This window comes from Canis aureus, chromosome 14, assembly GCF_053574225.1.
Source record: "Canis aureus isolate CA01 chromosome 14, VMU_Caureus_v.1.0, whole genome shotgun sequence".
In the NCBI taxonomy this organism is placed as follows: Eukaryota; Metazoa; Chordata; class Mammalia; order Carnivora; family Canidae; genus Canis; species Canis aureus.
Window position 1 is genome coordinate 61,574,458 of NC_135624.1, and position 16,420 is coordinate 61,590,877.

At 37.4% G+C, this 16,420-nt stretch overlaps 1 protein-coding gene and 1 long non-coding RNA gene across 9 annotated transcripts in view; one reads left to right on the plus strand and one right to left on the minus strand.

Moving 5' to 3' along the window:
* The window catches only part of STAP1 (signal transducing adaptor family member 1), a 57,488-nt gene that overhangs the window by 17,786 nt on the left and 23,282 nt on the right, over nt 1–16,420 (plus strand). For 7 of the 8 annotated variants that reach the window (XM_077848190.1, XM_077848194.1, XM_077848189.1 and 4 more), the window contains 5 exons: nt 2,501–2,572; nt 7,245–7,358; nt 10,224–10,280; nt 12,631–12,803; nt 14,424–14,552. In XM_077848190.1, coding sequence (XP_077704316.1) covers nt 2,501–2,572; nt 7,245–7,358; nt 10,224–10,280; nt 12,631–12,803; nt 14,424–14,552 — 545 coding nt within the window. Of the gene's footprint in view, nt 1–872; nt 1,015–2,500; nt 2,573–7,244; nt 7,359–10,223; nt 10,281–12,630; nt 12,804–14,423; nt 14,553–16,420 lie in introns of those variants that run through there. The other variant, XM_077848196.1, reaches the window with a different exon arrangement.
* On the minus strand, nt 1,282–16,371 carry LOC144283719 (uncharacterized). Its single transcript, XR_013352276.1, has 3 exons — nt 5,118–16,371; nt 4,344–4,442; nt 1,282–3,522 (listed from the first exon to the last, which is right to left on the minus strand). It is a non-coding gene; the product is annotated as an uncharacterized LOC144283719 (long non-coding RNA).

Sequence of the window (16,420 nt, forward strand, 5' to 3'; positions counted from 1 at the left end):
CATACTTGTGACCAACTCACTAGACATCACGAATTCCCAGGGCACTTGCATGGCTTATTCCGTTAAACATCGAACTCTTGATTTTGGCTCAGGTCATGATCTCAAGGTCGGAAGATGGAGGGAGCCCTGTGTCGGGCTCTGGGCTTGGTGGGGAGTCTCCTTGGGATTCTTTCTCTTCCTCTCCCTCTATCCCTCCCCCTGCCAGCATTCTCTCTCTCTAAAATAATAAATATTTTTTTCTTTCTTTACTTGAAAGAGCACATGCATGCGAGACAGAGAGAGAGACAAAAAGAGAGAGAGAGAACAAATTTACAGAGAGAAAGGGGGAAGCAGATTCCCTGCTGAGCAGAGAGCCCAGTGAGGGGGTGTTCACTAATTAGAAATCTCCTCAAATCACATTGTTCAAGAGTTTTTATGAAACCTAAATCTCCCAGTCCACCTCCCTTTTTCCCTAGAGGTGGGTGGGTGGGGCTGAAAATTCCAACCCATTAATCAGTTGTTCTTCTGGCCACCAGACCTATCCTGAAGCTATCCAGGGGTACCATCCTAAGTCACCTCATTAGTACAAATTCAAGTATTAAAGGGACTCATTAGGGATCCCTGGGTGGCGCAGCGGTTTGGCGCCTGCCTTTGGCCCAGGGCGCGATCCTGGAGACCCGGGATCGAATCCCACGTCGGGCTCCCGGTGCATGGAGCTTGCTTCTCCCTCTGCCTCTCTCTCTCTCTCTCTCTCTCTGTGACTATCATAAATAAATAAATTAATAAATAAATTAATTAATTAAAAATCGTTAAAAAAAATAAGTAAAGGGACTCATTATGAATAACAACAACACTCCTGTCACTCAGGAAGTTCCAAGAGTTTTAAGATCTCTATGCCAGAAACTGGGGAACAAAGGCCAATACATTCCTCTCAGTTCTGCAATCCCAGCTAAGACCCCAGGCAAGTGAGTGAGGCCACCCTAGACCAGTCACAGTGAAGTATACTCAAAAGAATCATCTGCCAGCCACAGAATGGTGAGAAATAGAAAACATTTGCTATTTTAGTCCACTAAGTTTTAGGGTGGCTTGTTACACAGTAGAAGCTAACTAAAATAGCATCTTATCAGTCATGAAGAAAAAGGGAGAAAATAGTTTTACTAAGAACATGGGAAAGAAGGTTGTTGTAATTCAAAATGAATTTAATCTTGAGCTTCCGGGAAGCCAAGACAAATAAAAACAAGATGGGTTATAGAATTGCCATTATTTGAGAAAAGAAATATATAAATTTCTTATTTGAAGAATAAAATAAGAGGTGAAGAGGTGACAAACATTTTATTTTGCTGGTCAAAAAAAAGGATAAACGATATGTCAGCATTTAAAGAGACACAAAATACCATAATATATAAAAGTGTCTTCACATTTCATAAGCAAAAGAAGTCATGTAATTCTCTTTTATTAAGCCTTAATATAAGTCAAGATAATCCAACATGGCATAAAAATTGAGCTTATTAAACCCTAAAGGAAGGAATGACCAACATGTCTATGAAACTGGAATTTTTAAAAAACATACTTTTGGAAACAGCTGGTTATGAAGGTCTATAGATGTGGAAGGATTTTATTCTCAAAACCCCTTTGCCATTCTTCAGTAATAGAGCCAGTCTTCATATAAAATGTAATTTCCTCTCATTTAAATAAACTTTCGCTTGAGTGAAATGAGACTAGGTTATTTAAATTTTTTAAACTAAAGAGTTGTATTTCCATAGCCCCATAATAATGCAGCAATAATGAAATGTTCACCACATGAATGAAATTCAGACTTCAAAGTTTAGCTCTGATGATGTGAAATTATTTTTATGACTATGAACTGTTCACATTGCCTTTATTTATATAAACATATACTGTTTCTAGAACTGAAACTATGAGCCATGTACACTGCTAAGTGCTTTACATTCACCAAGCCATTCAATGTAGATATTTAATGCTTGTCCTATCCTGGTCCCTTAAATGAGCCCTCTTACAGGTGCAAGCTTCCACTGAAACCTACAAAAAAGTCAAGTATCTTAAATCAATGGGGAAAGTTTAGAAAAATTATCTATTTAAACACAAATCAAATTACATCCTTACCTCTCACCTTATACTAAGATAAATTTGTGAAGGATGTGATCGAGTTAGATGCAAAATTAAGCCGTAAAATTAGGTGATTTATCTCAAGATAAAAAGGAATCTTGGGATCCCTGGGTGGCGCAGCGGTTTAGCGCCTGCCTTTGGCCCAGGGCGCGATCCTAGAGACCCGGGATCGAATCCCACGTCGGGCTCCCGGTGCATGGAGCCTGCTTCTCCCTCTGCCTGTGTCTCTGCCTCTCTCTCTCTCTGTGTGACTATCATAAATAAATAAAAAAAATTTTTAAAAAAAAGGAACCTTATATCCAACAGCAATTAAGAAAGTTATAAGGAAAAATATTAATAGGAAACTAGTTGAATTTAGACCAATGAAATAATGCTTATAATTTATTTCCCACAGGAATATAAACATTATTGGACAGAGTTGAGAGGAACTACGCTTTTCTTTTATTCTGACAAAAAAAGCCCAAAAGTAAGTAGTTAAACATATTCAGCTGATTCATTTTTTCCTAATATAGACTTGTCAATAGTTTTATTCATTTGGGGTTTTCTGTCTTCCAAGAGTAAAGATATTCTAGTCAAAGTAATTCAAATAAGAACATTATGTCTGTGGGGGCTATCAGCTATAAGACCTATAAGATTCACAGTAAAATTTCCATGGCACCTAAGAGAAGGCATAAACTCATGTCTTTGCGTTTTTTCTTTCTGATCCCAATAATAGAAGCTTAGCTGAAATGTGAAAATTTTATTTCTTTGAAGATTTTATTTATTCATTTATTTGAGAGGGAGGGAGAGAGAAAGAGAAAGAGAGGGCACAAGCAGGGGAAGGGGCAGAGTGAGAGGGAGAAGCAGACCTCTCGCTGAGCAGGGAGCCCAGGGCTCTGAGATCATGACCTGAGCTGAAGGCAGAAGCTTAGCCAACTGAGCCACCGAGGCACCCCAAAATCTGAAAATTTTAGCCAGATACCTGGATACAACTTGTTTAAAGCCATGAAATAGCCTTAATTTCCCCCCATCTTTTTATCTTGTTGTAGCATGCAGTTATGATCTGAAAGGAAATAGATGACCCCCAAGGCCTTGTAATATAAAATATGTCACAATTTGATTTTCCTATAGGGAGACAAAAACATAAGTAAAAAAGGACTTCTAAGAGCTTAAGCATGAGAATAACAATAGATTCTGAGATTTATTTATTAGTATTCATCTCAAATAATTGACTTATATTTCAACTTCCCACAAACATTGACAACTGTGTATTTCAGTTTTTTCCACAAATAAAATGTATTTTCATGCCAAATGCTTGCCTACCTTGCTATGCCCATAGGGGATATTATGATCTAGTCACTTGTTTAAATATAAACATTTTGGTCCATGGATGTAGTAGCCCACAGTTCTTAGCACATCATTATTACATGTCCAGACCTAATGAAAGAAATGGAAAAAAGAGCCTTTGTGATGTATTCTATCTGCAGGCATTTTGGTACCATTAGTGGTAAACTAACCAGAAGTCATTAAAAAAAAAAAAAAAAAGAAAAGAGAAAACCACAAACTTAAAATGATCCAGAGTTCTGGATAGACAAGATTTGTATAAAGATGTCCCCAGATACCATAATAATTTTAACAAAACTAATTCCTCTGTTGTGCCTTCCAACTTCCTACTGCTGTGAGCAAAGCTGTTGAAGCCCCAGCTTGTACTTTGTACAGTCACGTAGGGGAGAGTGCAGTTATTGCTGTCTGACCACCTGGCGGGAGGCAGCCCAGCTTAGTGCCTGCAGCCAGCTCTCCAGGGGGCTTATGCTGGTCCTGCCCCTGTTAACTGTGGGCTCTGGGGCTAGTCACCCAAGCTCTCTGTGTCTCAGTCTGGCAGGAAACAGATGACGTCTCCAGTTGGGCATTTTTTTTAAAGATTTTATTTTTAAATAATCTCTACACCCAATGTGGGGCTCGAACCCCCAAGGTGAAGAGTTCACGCTCTACCAACTGAGTCAGCCAGGCACCCCTCAAAATGGGCATTTTTGAAGAAAGTTTCATGAAGATGCTATATTCAAAGTGGTGGGCAGGATGTAGGAAAACCACAAGGGGGAGAACGGAACTCGGAGGCTAGTCACGATGCCCACACTATAAAGCCCAGGAGAGGAAGAAAAAGTGGGAGAACCGTGAAGGGAGGTGTACAAAGATGAGTGTGTTGAGAGGGTATGATCTCTGACTGAGGAAACGATCGCATAGGATGATAAATAGCTCACCCTCCTCGGTCTTCTGACCAGAGTCCAACCCAATGGGAAGTCAGAGGGTAAGAGGGTCCTTGATGTTGTCCTCCTCGGTCTGTCTTCTGGTACAGAGCACTGTGTGGTGAAGGGATAGAAATAAACCTAGAATACCACATGAAAGATCTTGCCCAACATGCTTATTTTCACATCTCTAAAATTAGGATGAAAAGAGTAGCCCAGGTCATGAGCTCAGCAAAAGGATTAAATGAGATGATAGTGAATGCAAGGACTGAAGAGAGCAGCTGACACTGAGTAAGGATTCAAGTATTTTATATGTAATATGTCATCTAGTTCTCATAACAACTCCGCGGAGTGGGTACTATTTTAATCATCACTGTAGTCAAGTTTCAGGATGCAGAAATTGTACAAGATTAAGCAGTTAATTAAAGGGGTATCATCCAGATCTTGATCCTGAGCTAGCATTCTTAACCATTATGCCAAGAAGACCATTACAATGAAATACTGCAGAATTGTCCATCTACCAATTTTGTTAAGAGAGTGCAAGCTTTAGGAAATGTTTTGGCTGAAAATGTCAGGAGAAAGCACAGAGATAGGATAGGTGAGAACTGGTGATACTCAGCTGATAGGAGGAAAGAATTTTAAGCTGCTTTTAAACATTTGAAAGGCCATCAGGAGTCATGTGAAAGAGTCCATGAATTTGTTTCATGTTCCTGCAGAGAAAGGGGACTGGACTAATGGTTGGAAATTCTCTGGAGGAAAAACCATGGCTTAATACGAGGAAATGCTTACTAGCAGGCAGCGTGGCATAGGAGGCATGAGTTTCATGTTGTTTGAGATACTCCAGTACAGACAGGATGGCTATATGGGGGGATACTCTGAAGGAGATTCAAACATCAGATGGCAGTAGATTAAACAGATGACCTTTAAGGCTCTTTTCAACACTAAAATTAAAAAAAAAAAAAAGATATAACTTCCTTTCTTCTAATCAATAGATCAGTTTATGGCTATCTAATTTGGCCACCTCTTCCTCTGTTGCTTCCTTCTTTGTCTCAGTAAAATTCACTTAGCTTGATCTAGACAATCTATCAGAAAAAGATTCTGTGTAATTTGAAATTCTGTCCTGTTTCTCTTATACTTTTCCTTCCATTTTTAACTGCTCTTTCTTCATTGAAAATAAATAGGTCAACCCAAATTGCCCTCAACTTCATCAATATAGGAATCAGTCTGGAAAAAAATTTACTTATTTTTATGCCTTACTTTATTCAGAAAAATAAAATAAGGAGACATAAAATAACATGGCAAAAATAAGTTATATTGGGCAAAACAGAGGAAAATAAAAAGAAGTCAAGAATGAGGCTAATTCAGGAAAAAAAAATTATGATGAAAACTCTACTACAGTTACTGGAGGTGGTTCTGATCTAATACTAAAAAGCAAGTCTGGTCAGTTGAGTACAGACCAGTCCATATATAACAATCGTTCAGAAGAAATATTTTTATTGTACTGGGATAAGATAGGAATTTCTTAATAGGATCCTCATAACCAGTGGCACATAATAAGCATCGAACAACGGCATTCTGGAAAGAATTATATGTATGAATATATGTACATAAGTTTATTATAAACATGACTGATATAAGGAATGTGTAGCACACAGTTAAAAAAAATAGAATACACAATATTCTTTATTGTAATTTCCATATAAGCAAATGATTCTCACAGACTATTTTCACTGATTTTTCTGAACTCGGATCCACAGGCAACTATGTTTGCAGTTCAATCATGATTTGATAAATGGAGTTGTCCAATCTGCCATTTCCCTAATAAATGTATTGTCATTAAATATGACATTTCACACAAATATTGGCTGATATTTTTGTTTACATCAATGAATAAGAGGAAAGCAAAGCAATACTTATGCATATCAGAACTTCACCTATTTTTCAATGATGGGGCAAGATCTTTGTGGAGTAACAAGAGTTTTTGAATTAATGAAGAATATTTTGTCAATCTTTTGTTCTGTTAACAATGAAAAAGTTTCAGACAAAACAGACTTTAAAATTTCATCTGTATTATTAACATTTTCTCCTTTACTTTCTTATGTCTCAATCAGAGTCCAGCAAACTGTGGCCCTTGAGTCAAATTTTGCCTGTGGCCTGATTTTGTACAGTCTATCAGCTAAAAATATTTTTTTGACATTTTTAAAGTGTGTATTAAAATAACAACAACAACAACAACAACAAGAATTTGCAACAGAGACCCTGTGTGGTCCACAAAGCCAGAAGCATTTACTATCTAGCCTTTGCAGAAAAAAATAAATTGCTGGCCTCTAGGACAACTGACAATTGTAAAGTAATTGTAAAAAGTTTTAACAATTGTTAAAAATTATTAACAATTTTAAAGTAAATCAAGCCCTAATTTGTGAGGTTTGCCAATTTCCATGATGTAAATACTCCCACCATAGCTGATTTCAACCTATCAATGTGACCTTGCTGAATTGGGAAGGTACAGTACAAACAGAAATGAAGATGTAAATTACCTCGAGAGCATAGTGAATACACTTTAGTAATATAATTAGAAAATACTGAGTTTTGAATTTTAAGTATATTTTAAAAATAATTATATGTTTATATAATTTAATTTTTAATAATGGCTGTGTGTAGTTGCTGGCTTGCAAAATTCCTAGACATTAAAAAAATCAGCTTTTGCAAACCTGTAAGAGTCAGGTCCAGTGGACCACCACATAATACATTTTCCAAATGCCCTCTGGATTTAAAGGGTTGCAATGCCCAGTTGAAAACCAGGATATCATTCAAGGTATAAATCAGTTGAGAGGAAGAGATTACTTATATTTCCGCCTGCTACCTAATGTATGTTACCCCTGAAATAATTTAATGAGATTTCCTTTACCTTTGTAGTATGTTGACAAGTTAGACATAATAGACCTCACGTGCCTTACTGACCAGAATTCAACTGAAAAGAATTGTGCAAACTTCACCCTTGTTTTGCCAAAAGAGGAAGTGCAACTGAAGGTGAGTAGAAATTAGTTGGAAACAAGCTGTAGTTATAAATAGCATTGGCCCTTCACAACCCAGTGGCTGAGATAAAGAGGAATTATAAGGAGAGCTGCCAAGTCTTATACTTTGTTAATATTTCTTGCCTTGGGGGATCCCTGGGTGGCTCAGCAGTTTGGCACCTGCCTTTGGCCCAGGGCATGATTCTGGAGACCCAGAATCGAGTCTCATGTCAGGCTCCCTGCATGGAGCCTGCTTCTCCCTCTGCCTGTCTTTCTCTCTCTCTCTCTCTCTCTCTGTGTCTTTCATGAATAAATAAATAAAATCTTTTAAGAAATGTATTTCTTGCCTTTTGCCAAAAACTGCAGTTTTCTAAATAGAGATTTGAAAGGGTATGTTAACTTGTTTAGTATACAAGCACATTGAAACCATATCCTTCTGTCCTCCAACAAAGTCAGAGATCCCATCTGGTGTTTTTAAAAAGTCGTTCTTGAATTGACATTCACTGAGTTCCAGGTGAATCTGAGTCATGTCCAACACGGCACATGGTGAGTTAGACAAACCTGTATTTCACAAACCGAGACATATTTTCAAGGCAAGTTGGCCTATAGTCTGCAAAAATCAAAACGGGCACCGCTTTGGAAAAAAAAGCCAAAGGAACACCGGACACCTGTTCCCAATTATGGAAACTGGAGTATGACAACTAAATACAGTGTGTGATCCTGGATTGGATTCTGTATTAGAAAAGGAAAAAAAATTATAAAGAACATTATCGTGACAGAAAAACTTCAAAAAGACTGCGTTAGATATACACAGTTTGTGAAATATGGTATTGATCTCACAAAACTCTAAACTCCACACAAGCAGAGATTTGTTAAATCCATCACTGTACAGCCAGTACTTACATAGAAAAAATGTTTTTGTTGAACTGACATTCAAAGTGGGCCAAGTAAAATCAACCAACAACTGTAGTAATAACATATAGAGCACACCTTGTAATTGAGTAAGATGTTGTTCTTGCAAGCACTGGTCATGAGCTGTATGTACCATTGTCTCTGCATAAAGTGGTTGCAGTTACTGGCAGTCAGCTGTGGTCTGGAGGCAGATGGTCCTCTTTCTGACCCATTGTCAGAAGGTCAGTAATAGCCTACCACTCCGTCATAAGGCCTATCCTATGTCATTCATATCACTTCATCACATAGGCATTTGATCATCTCACATCATCACAAGAAGAAGGGTGAGTACAGGATAAGATAATAAAATCTTTTTTTAAATTTTATTTAGAGAGACAGAGAAAGAAAGCACAAGTAGGGGGAGGGGCAGAGAGAGAGAGAGGGAAAGAGAATCTTAAGCAGATTCCACGCTGAGCACAGAGTCCAATGCAGGGCTCAGTCCCATGACCCTGAGATCATGACCTGAGCCGAAATCAAGAGCTGGACACTTAAAAGACTGAGCCACCCAGGTGCCCTAGTACAATAAGGTATTTTGAGAGAAAGACCACATTCACATAACTTTTATTACAGAATATTGTTATAATTGTCTTATTGCATTATTGTTAATCTCTTACTGTATCTAATTTATAAATTAGACTTTATCATAGGCATTACGTATAAGAAAAAACATCGTATATATAGAGTTCACTACTGCGATGTCAGGCCTCCACTGGGGGTCTTGGAATGTATCCTAACAGATAAGGGGGACGACTGTATATAGGAATCACTTGTACTTAGGAAATCTAGGCCCTACCCCTAGCCCGGGGCCCTAGAATCTTTGTTTTAAGCAAGCTTCCCAGATGATTCTGAAGCAGGATTGGAATCAGACACCTAGAGTTGAATTCTGGCTGTTTTACTCATTAGCTGTGTAATCATAGGCAAGTCGCTTAACCTCTTTGTGCCTTGGTTTCTTCATCCAGAAGTCAGTCTTTACCCAGATGTAACCTCCTTACTGAGACCTACCTCGACCACTTTGTTAAAATTGCAACCCTTTGCCCCTCCCCTAACCTCTCATGCCATTCCCAGTGTCTTTTACATTGCCTGCCATACATTTTATTTCCTTCTGATGCTATAACACTTGCTCACTATTGTATTTATGATTCACTATTCCTTGCTAGGCCCCAAATTTCATCAGAACAAGGATTTTTGGTTTGTTCTCTGACATAAACCAGTACCTAGAAGAGTGTCCAGCACTTAAACGCACTCAATAAATATGTTAAATGAGCAAATCTATGAAATAAAAATTTTAAGACTTTCGAAGAGTTGCCATGAAGATTAAATTAGTTAATATATGTGAATGTTTAGAACAGTAGATGCCTCTTATAAATACTTAATAAATGTTGACTATATTAGTAGGATTTAGAGCTAAGAATTGCAAATTTTTAAGGATTAACTACATTGGTCCCAAACTTACCTTGTTGTCCCAAACTTAAAGCCAGTCAGTGTTAAATACCAACAGGGGGAATCAACCATTAACTGACATATTTGGAAATAAGTGTCCTAACATTTACATTTTTTTTTGAGTTAAGTAAATTTATATAATTTTACTTGTTTATTAAGCAAACAGAATAAAGCTATATTCTTTTGACAAAAAGAAAATAATACTGAAATTTCATTACCAATACACATTAACAGTTTTAAACAAAAAGGAAAATGACTTGTTTCTTCCTTTCAACTAATTTAAACTGCTTTTAAAAATTACAACTGACTTTTTAAAACGATGTGCTTCAATAGAAAAATATGCATTGTGTCAATTGTGTTGGGTTTTGATGGCTTATACATTTTGAGTCTTATAAAACAATCATATGAAATTCTAAAGTTTTTGAAGTTAATAAAAGTGTTAACAATCATTCACGTCTTTTCTTCTTTATATTTTTGTCTTCCTATCTAGACAGAGAACACAGAAAGTGGGGAAGAATGGAGAGGCTTCATTCTTACAGTAACAGAGGTAGGTAGGAAGGACATTACTTGTGATTGATTCATTAATTCAACAAATATTTACTGGACATTGGCTATGAATCATATAGAGTGAAAGGAGTCAGAGATACAAGAATTGAAAAGGAGAGGTATAAACTCTTATACTTACTCATGAAATTTATATTTTTATCAGGTGGATGGAAAGGAAGAAGGAAAATGAGAAAGATGATTTGAAATTTTGATAATCATAAATAGAAAATAAACAGGGCCATTTGCTAGCTAGAGAATAACAGGTCATCAGGGAGATCTATTTTTTGGTCTTGTCCTTTGACACAATGGTCCTTTGTATAAGCTGGTATCTATAGCTTACATCTTCTAAAACACTTTTCAATTACTTTCTTATTCATTTAATACATATTTATAAAATGCTAAGAGATGAATTTTATGAATAACATAAACAATTTAACAGAAAAGCCCATCAAAATGAAAACTCACCTTTAAATGTTTGTTTGGTGAGTCTTAGGACAAAGGGATGCTTACATGTTCAACTCTGTGGCACCTTATCAGAGATAAATAGGGAGACCTACTGTTTACAGGGAAGTGTTGCAGCAGGATATCTATCATTATTTTAAATGAAGCTATTGTAGCAACTGTCGTTTTCAAAAATGTGAGTTATGTTGACTTGTGAAAAGGAAGAAACTTTTTGGGAACCTACATCAGTATTACGGAAAAGTGTCATTGTGTCTCTTCTTACATTGGGATTCAAGTACCCCAAAGGTATGTGAATAGGTACCAAGGAGAACACTAAAACTACTGGAAAACCTTGGGGTGCATCTTCCTGGTACACTAATTATACTTGATGTTTTGGCAAAAAAATTTGCTTTTAGTTTTTTTCTTTGAGGTAAGGATAAAAAGCACTATTTTCATATTAAAATGTACATAGGTATGTTCAGAATACAAAATAAATTCACATGAATTTCCAAGAGAAGAAAAGTTGTCTTAAATTTTGTGCTCTACACTTTTTTTTTTTTAAGATTTTATTTACTTATTCATGAAACACGCACAGAAAGAGAGAGAGACAGGGAGAGAGAGAGGCAGAGACACAGGCAGAGGGAGAAGCAGGCTCCATGCACCGGGAGCCCGACGTGGGACTCGATCCCGAGTCTCCAGGATCATGCCCTGGGCTGAAGGCGGCGCTAAACCGCTGAGCCACCCGGGCTGCCCTATACATGTTTTTTACTATGTTCCCTGAACACTCTGTGTATATTCACACCACGCTATTATTAGAACTTTACCAGAAGTTTGAGAAACACAGACTGTAGTCAAAAGAGCAGAGACTTTGCTTTTGAGTTAAATAAACTAGAGGTTAAGTCCACAACTTTCTAGTAATGTGACCCTGGACTAGTTATTCTTAACCTTTTTAAAAATTCTATTTGTATAGTAGGGATAACAATACCGATCTTATAGTATTGCTATGAGGATTTGGAATGGTACAATGCTTGGGACATAATAGACAATTATTAAGCAGTAGCTTTTTCATTAGTTTCTCCTCATTCTATTACTTTTTTCTGGATTGATATATAAAGAAATAACTATAGTGATTATTAGTTAGCTTAATTATCCAGAAGAATAGTCTTTAAAACTTTGTGTTATATACCCTTATTATGTTTTTATTTCAAATTTCACATATATGTGTGTGTGTATATATATATATAAGATAGAAACAATAAGATTTAATAAGAACATGTAAGTGGGTCATGAGGTGAGATAAATCAGGGGTATGAATATCAGGAGGGCATAGGTTGCTTAATCCAAAATACATATCTAGAAAAGGTGGGGGAAAAAACTAAGTAGAGCAGTATCATCATCCTAATGTGGGAATGAAAGTTTCAAATATATGTACAAATTTACCAAAATATAGACCTCTTACTACCAATTCTCAGTTATCTAATGAAGAGTTCTAGCTCAGTTCCACATTATGATATGGCTGGTGGAGCTAATTCCAGGCTGGCCGTGGGAAAGCAAGGCACCTTGCAGGTGCTCTGGGACTTCCCTGGCACCAAGAACTAGTGAGCACAGAAGGAAAAATGAGAGGTTTGTCATTACTTGAATTAGCTTGTGGTGCAAGGTGGGTGTACTCTGCTGTGTGCCAGGCTGAACGGAACACTTCTAGGAAGAAGATTGGGCACTGTGTGCAGGTCAAAGCTGTTTGGCTGGTTTGGAGGCAGTTTTAAGACACCAGGACCCTCCATTCACCATCCTATCCACCCATCTGTGTCAGATAACTGAAGGCCCTGGGGACCACAGGACTCTCCTTTTGCTAATACCAGTTCGTTTTTCTGCTGTCTTTCTTGTTTGCCTACTATTTTCACTGGGTTCAGCTGTCCGTCCCTCTACACATGTCACTCCTCCCTGGGCAAGTAATTCGACTGCATGAAGTCCTAGAGAGAGAGAAAAAAAGGAGGATTGAGACAGAGCAGATGCCAAGCTCAGCTCTGGGAAAGGAGAAGGAACCAGTTGAAGATTATGTGGATGTACTGAGCCCTATGCCAGTGTAAGTGGACCACTTAACTATGGGGTTTGTTATCAGATTGTTAATATTAATTTCTAATTACCAAAGAGAGTGAACCATTGAGCTTCATAAAGCATGGGCACTAAGGTGTCATGTGGATAAACATTAGATCTCTGAGTCGATGCCATGTTTCCTCTTCTGTGTCATGATCAACAAAATGCAAAATGCAGGTTTGAACCAACCCTCTTACCACACAGGAAATCCCCTTCCACCCACATCTGTAGACCAAATAGATATTCTTTCCAAAGCTCAAACCCAAACCTTTCTGCTATGTAGAAAGAAGGAAAAGATGTTTTTTTTTTTTCCATCATGCAACTCTATGAATGACTGATTTTCTGTCAGAAAACTATACCAAAGAATTTTAAGTATCTGAATGTTCTATTCAATTGTCCAATCAGTGAGTGGTCATTGAGCTTGAACTTGAGGAAGACCCTGTGTAAAGTGTATAAGGTATCGTTGGGAAAAGGAAGAGGCTGAATTCAGCAACACCTTTATTTTTTACTCCTATTTTGCTGGAAAGGGTGACGAAGATTGTGAGCCATTTCCTCCTGGAACTGTGGTCTTCTTGTTGGTGAAACTTGTCCTGGTTCCATCACAACATCAGGTTCTTAGGCATAGTCTTGCTGGACTGTAATGGCTGAAACCCGCCTACCATCACTCTTAGCTGAAATCAGTGACATCTGATAGCCTGACAGATTAAAAGTCACAAAGAGTGCTTCTTTTCCTTTTTTCCTCAGTAAAACAAGTATTTTTAATATTTTTATTATATAGATAAAAAGAATATTTAAATCATTCTGTGTCGTACCAATCAGAGATATTCACTGTTAACATTTGGGGGTATTGCAAATCCTGCCAGATCTTTCTCTGTTGATAAAACAGACTTTTCATTGGCTATGATATTTACTATAAAAATGAGAAGTGCTCTCTTAAAAATGTGACACATAAAAATAGCACCAATGCCATTAGAAAGCCATATTATACCAAAAGGAGTGAATGCAGACATACCTTTAAATATGCTATTTATAATTGGGTAATGGGCATTAAGGAGGGCATGTGATACTATGAGCGCTGGGTATTAAACACAAATTATTGAACATTGCATCTGAAACTAATGATGTACTATATGTTGGCTGATTGAATTTAAATTAAAAAATCAGTTATTTAAAACTGAGACCATATAAGAGAAGCATATAAAAAAATGCTTTGCATCCCTGAAGGGAAACTGTCAACAAATATTTATCCAAGAGCTTATATAAACTGAGATTATGAGCTGGGGATACACTATTAATTCCTGGCTTAGCTGTTCAAGTGATAATGATGATTACATACTGACCAACAAATAATTTTTCAGGCCTTTTTTGGTTAAAGAAAGAGGTTTGGAGGGATGAGGGAAGGAAGGCCTTAAGCATAAGGTATATTTAATAATGGCACAAGATTATAATAACAGTAATTATATCATTGTAATAGGACTAATAAAGCTGGGAATTAAGTTAAGAAAACTTAATAACTGCAGCTCTTAGAGTTACTTTGGTAGCATTTTTTCAAGTAATGATCTTCATCAGTTGAGAAAAAAAAATCCCGTTTTTTGTCTCACCTCTGTAGATGTTTTTATTCAGTGTCCCGGAAAGAAGCAACTGAGATGCTTGAGAAGAACCCTTCTTTGGGAAATATGATCCTGAGACCTGGTAGTGACAGTAAAAGCTACTCCATCACCATCCGGCAGGAGATAGAGTATGTTTAATTTAAAAAGTATGGGATTGTTAAAAGCATGGTATCACTTTAAAAAGCAAAGTCACACAAGATCAGCATCTGCTATGTGTTTTTGTTGGGACTAGATAAACATAATAGGCAAAGAATGTTATGGAAACAATCCTAAAGATTGAGCCAAGGGTAATATTTGCAGTAGGGAAAAAGAAAAACGGGTGAATTACTTTGATCCTGGGTATAGTTCTGTTGTTCATTCATTCATTTGTTTCACAAATATTATTGAGCATCTACTATGGGGCCAAGTAATATTCTAGGTACTGAGAATGGAGTAGTGAACACAACAACATCCCTGGTTTAAGGAGTTTACATTCTCGTAAGGGAAGATGGATGATAAATAAACACATAGCTACGAGAAATCATATATATAGTAATAAGATCTATGGAAAAAATAGGACAGATACGGGAACACTCAGCGATGATGGATAAACATTTTCTGATTACTATTGTTTTGGTTTGTTTTGTTTTGTTTTTGGTTGATTTTATTTATTTGACAGAAAATGAGAAAGAGAGAGTGCATGCACAAGCAGGGGGAGCGGCAGGCAGAGGGAGAGGGAGAAGCAGGCTCTGTGCTGAGCACAGAGCCCGACATGGGGCTCAACATGTGGCTCAGTCCCAGGACCCTGGGATCATGACCTGAGCTAAAGGCAGATACTTAACCTACTGAGCCACCCAGGGGCCCCACTATTGTTGTCCTAATACAGAGTGGTCAGGGAAGGCCTGCTTTATTAACTAGCATTTAAATAGGGCCCTGAAGGGAGGGAGGGAAGAAACCATGCCAATATTTGGGACAGGAGCATTCCAGGCATTAAATACCTGTGCCCAGAGGCAGGAGAGGGCTGGGTTTATTCAAAAACAAAAAGAGGCCACTGTGATTGCAATGCAGTGAACAAGCAAATAGTGGTACATGAGATTTCAGAGGTGGGGGGAGGGACTGATCACTCTGAGCCCTCCAGGTCACTGTAGGGCAAGAGTTATATACTCTGAATGACACGAGAGGATTCTGGAGAAGAGGTAACATAACCTGACATCTATAAAAAGGACCACATGGGAACCTCTTGTCAAGGTTAAGAATTTCTTTCTAGTAAAATGGTTTTACCTTTGATAAAGTCAGTGACACATGCAAAAGTTGGTTTTTCCATGTAGCTAAGGTGGTTGGATCTGCTAAGGTCCACTCCAGCTCTAAGTCTACGAAATCTTGCATTTCAATAAATGGGCACTCTGGGTTAGTTAACACTTTGACAACTGATAATGAAATTAAAATACAGGTTTTTGTCCTAAATGAAAATGTTCAATAAGTAATTATCTTTCATATAAAAGCATAACCAGAACTTTGATTCTTGAATTTGCTATTCTTTCTGGGGATAATATTCCATTAATTATTTTAGCTGTAACATATCTGTCAATGAATCTATCTACCAGTCCACTATAAATATCAATAATTCTAAATATATGAAGTATGAAGACACTGACAGTGAATAAAAGCAGGAAAAAGAGCCATGGTCCAACAAGTTTCATCATTTGCCAATTACTCCATATAAACAGAGGCTGGTCTTTATACAACAGCCGTGTGCCCTGAACAGGTGGCAAGAATGAGAGAGAGTAGATCAGGGCCCAGTTCTGTGCGTGAAGTGAGAGTCTGTGTGTGTGTGTGTGTGTGTTTCCACAATGAATATCTATGTCACCTTAGCCTTCTTGTCTTTTTTTTTCTTCTTCTTTTTTCTTTTCTTTTCTTTCTTTCTTTTTCTTTCTTTCTTTCCTTCTTTTCTTTTCTTTCTTTCTTTCTTCTTTTCCTTCCTTCCTTCCTCCCTCCCTTTCTTCTTTCTTTCTCTTTC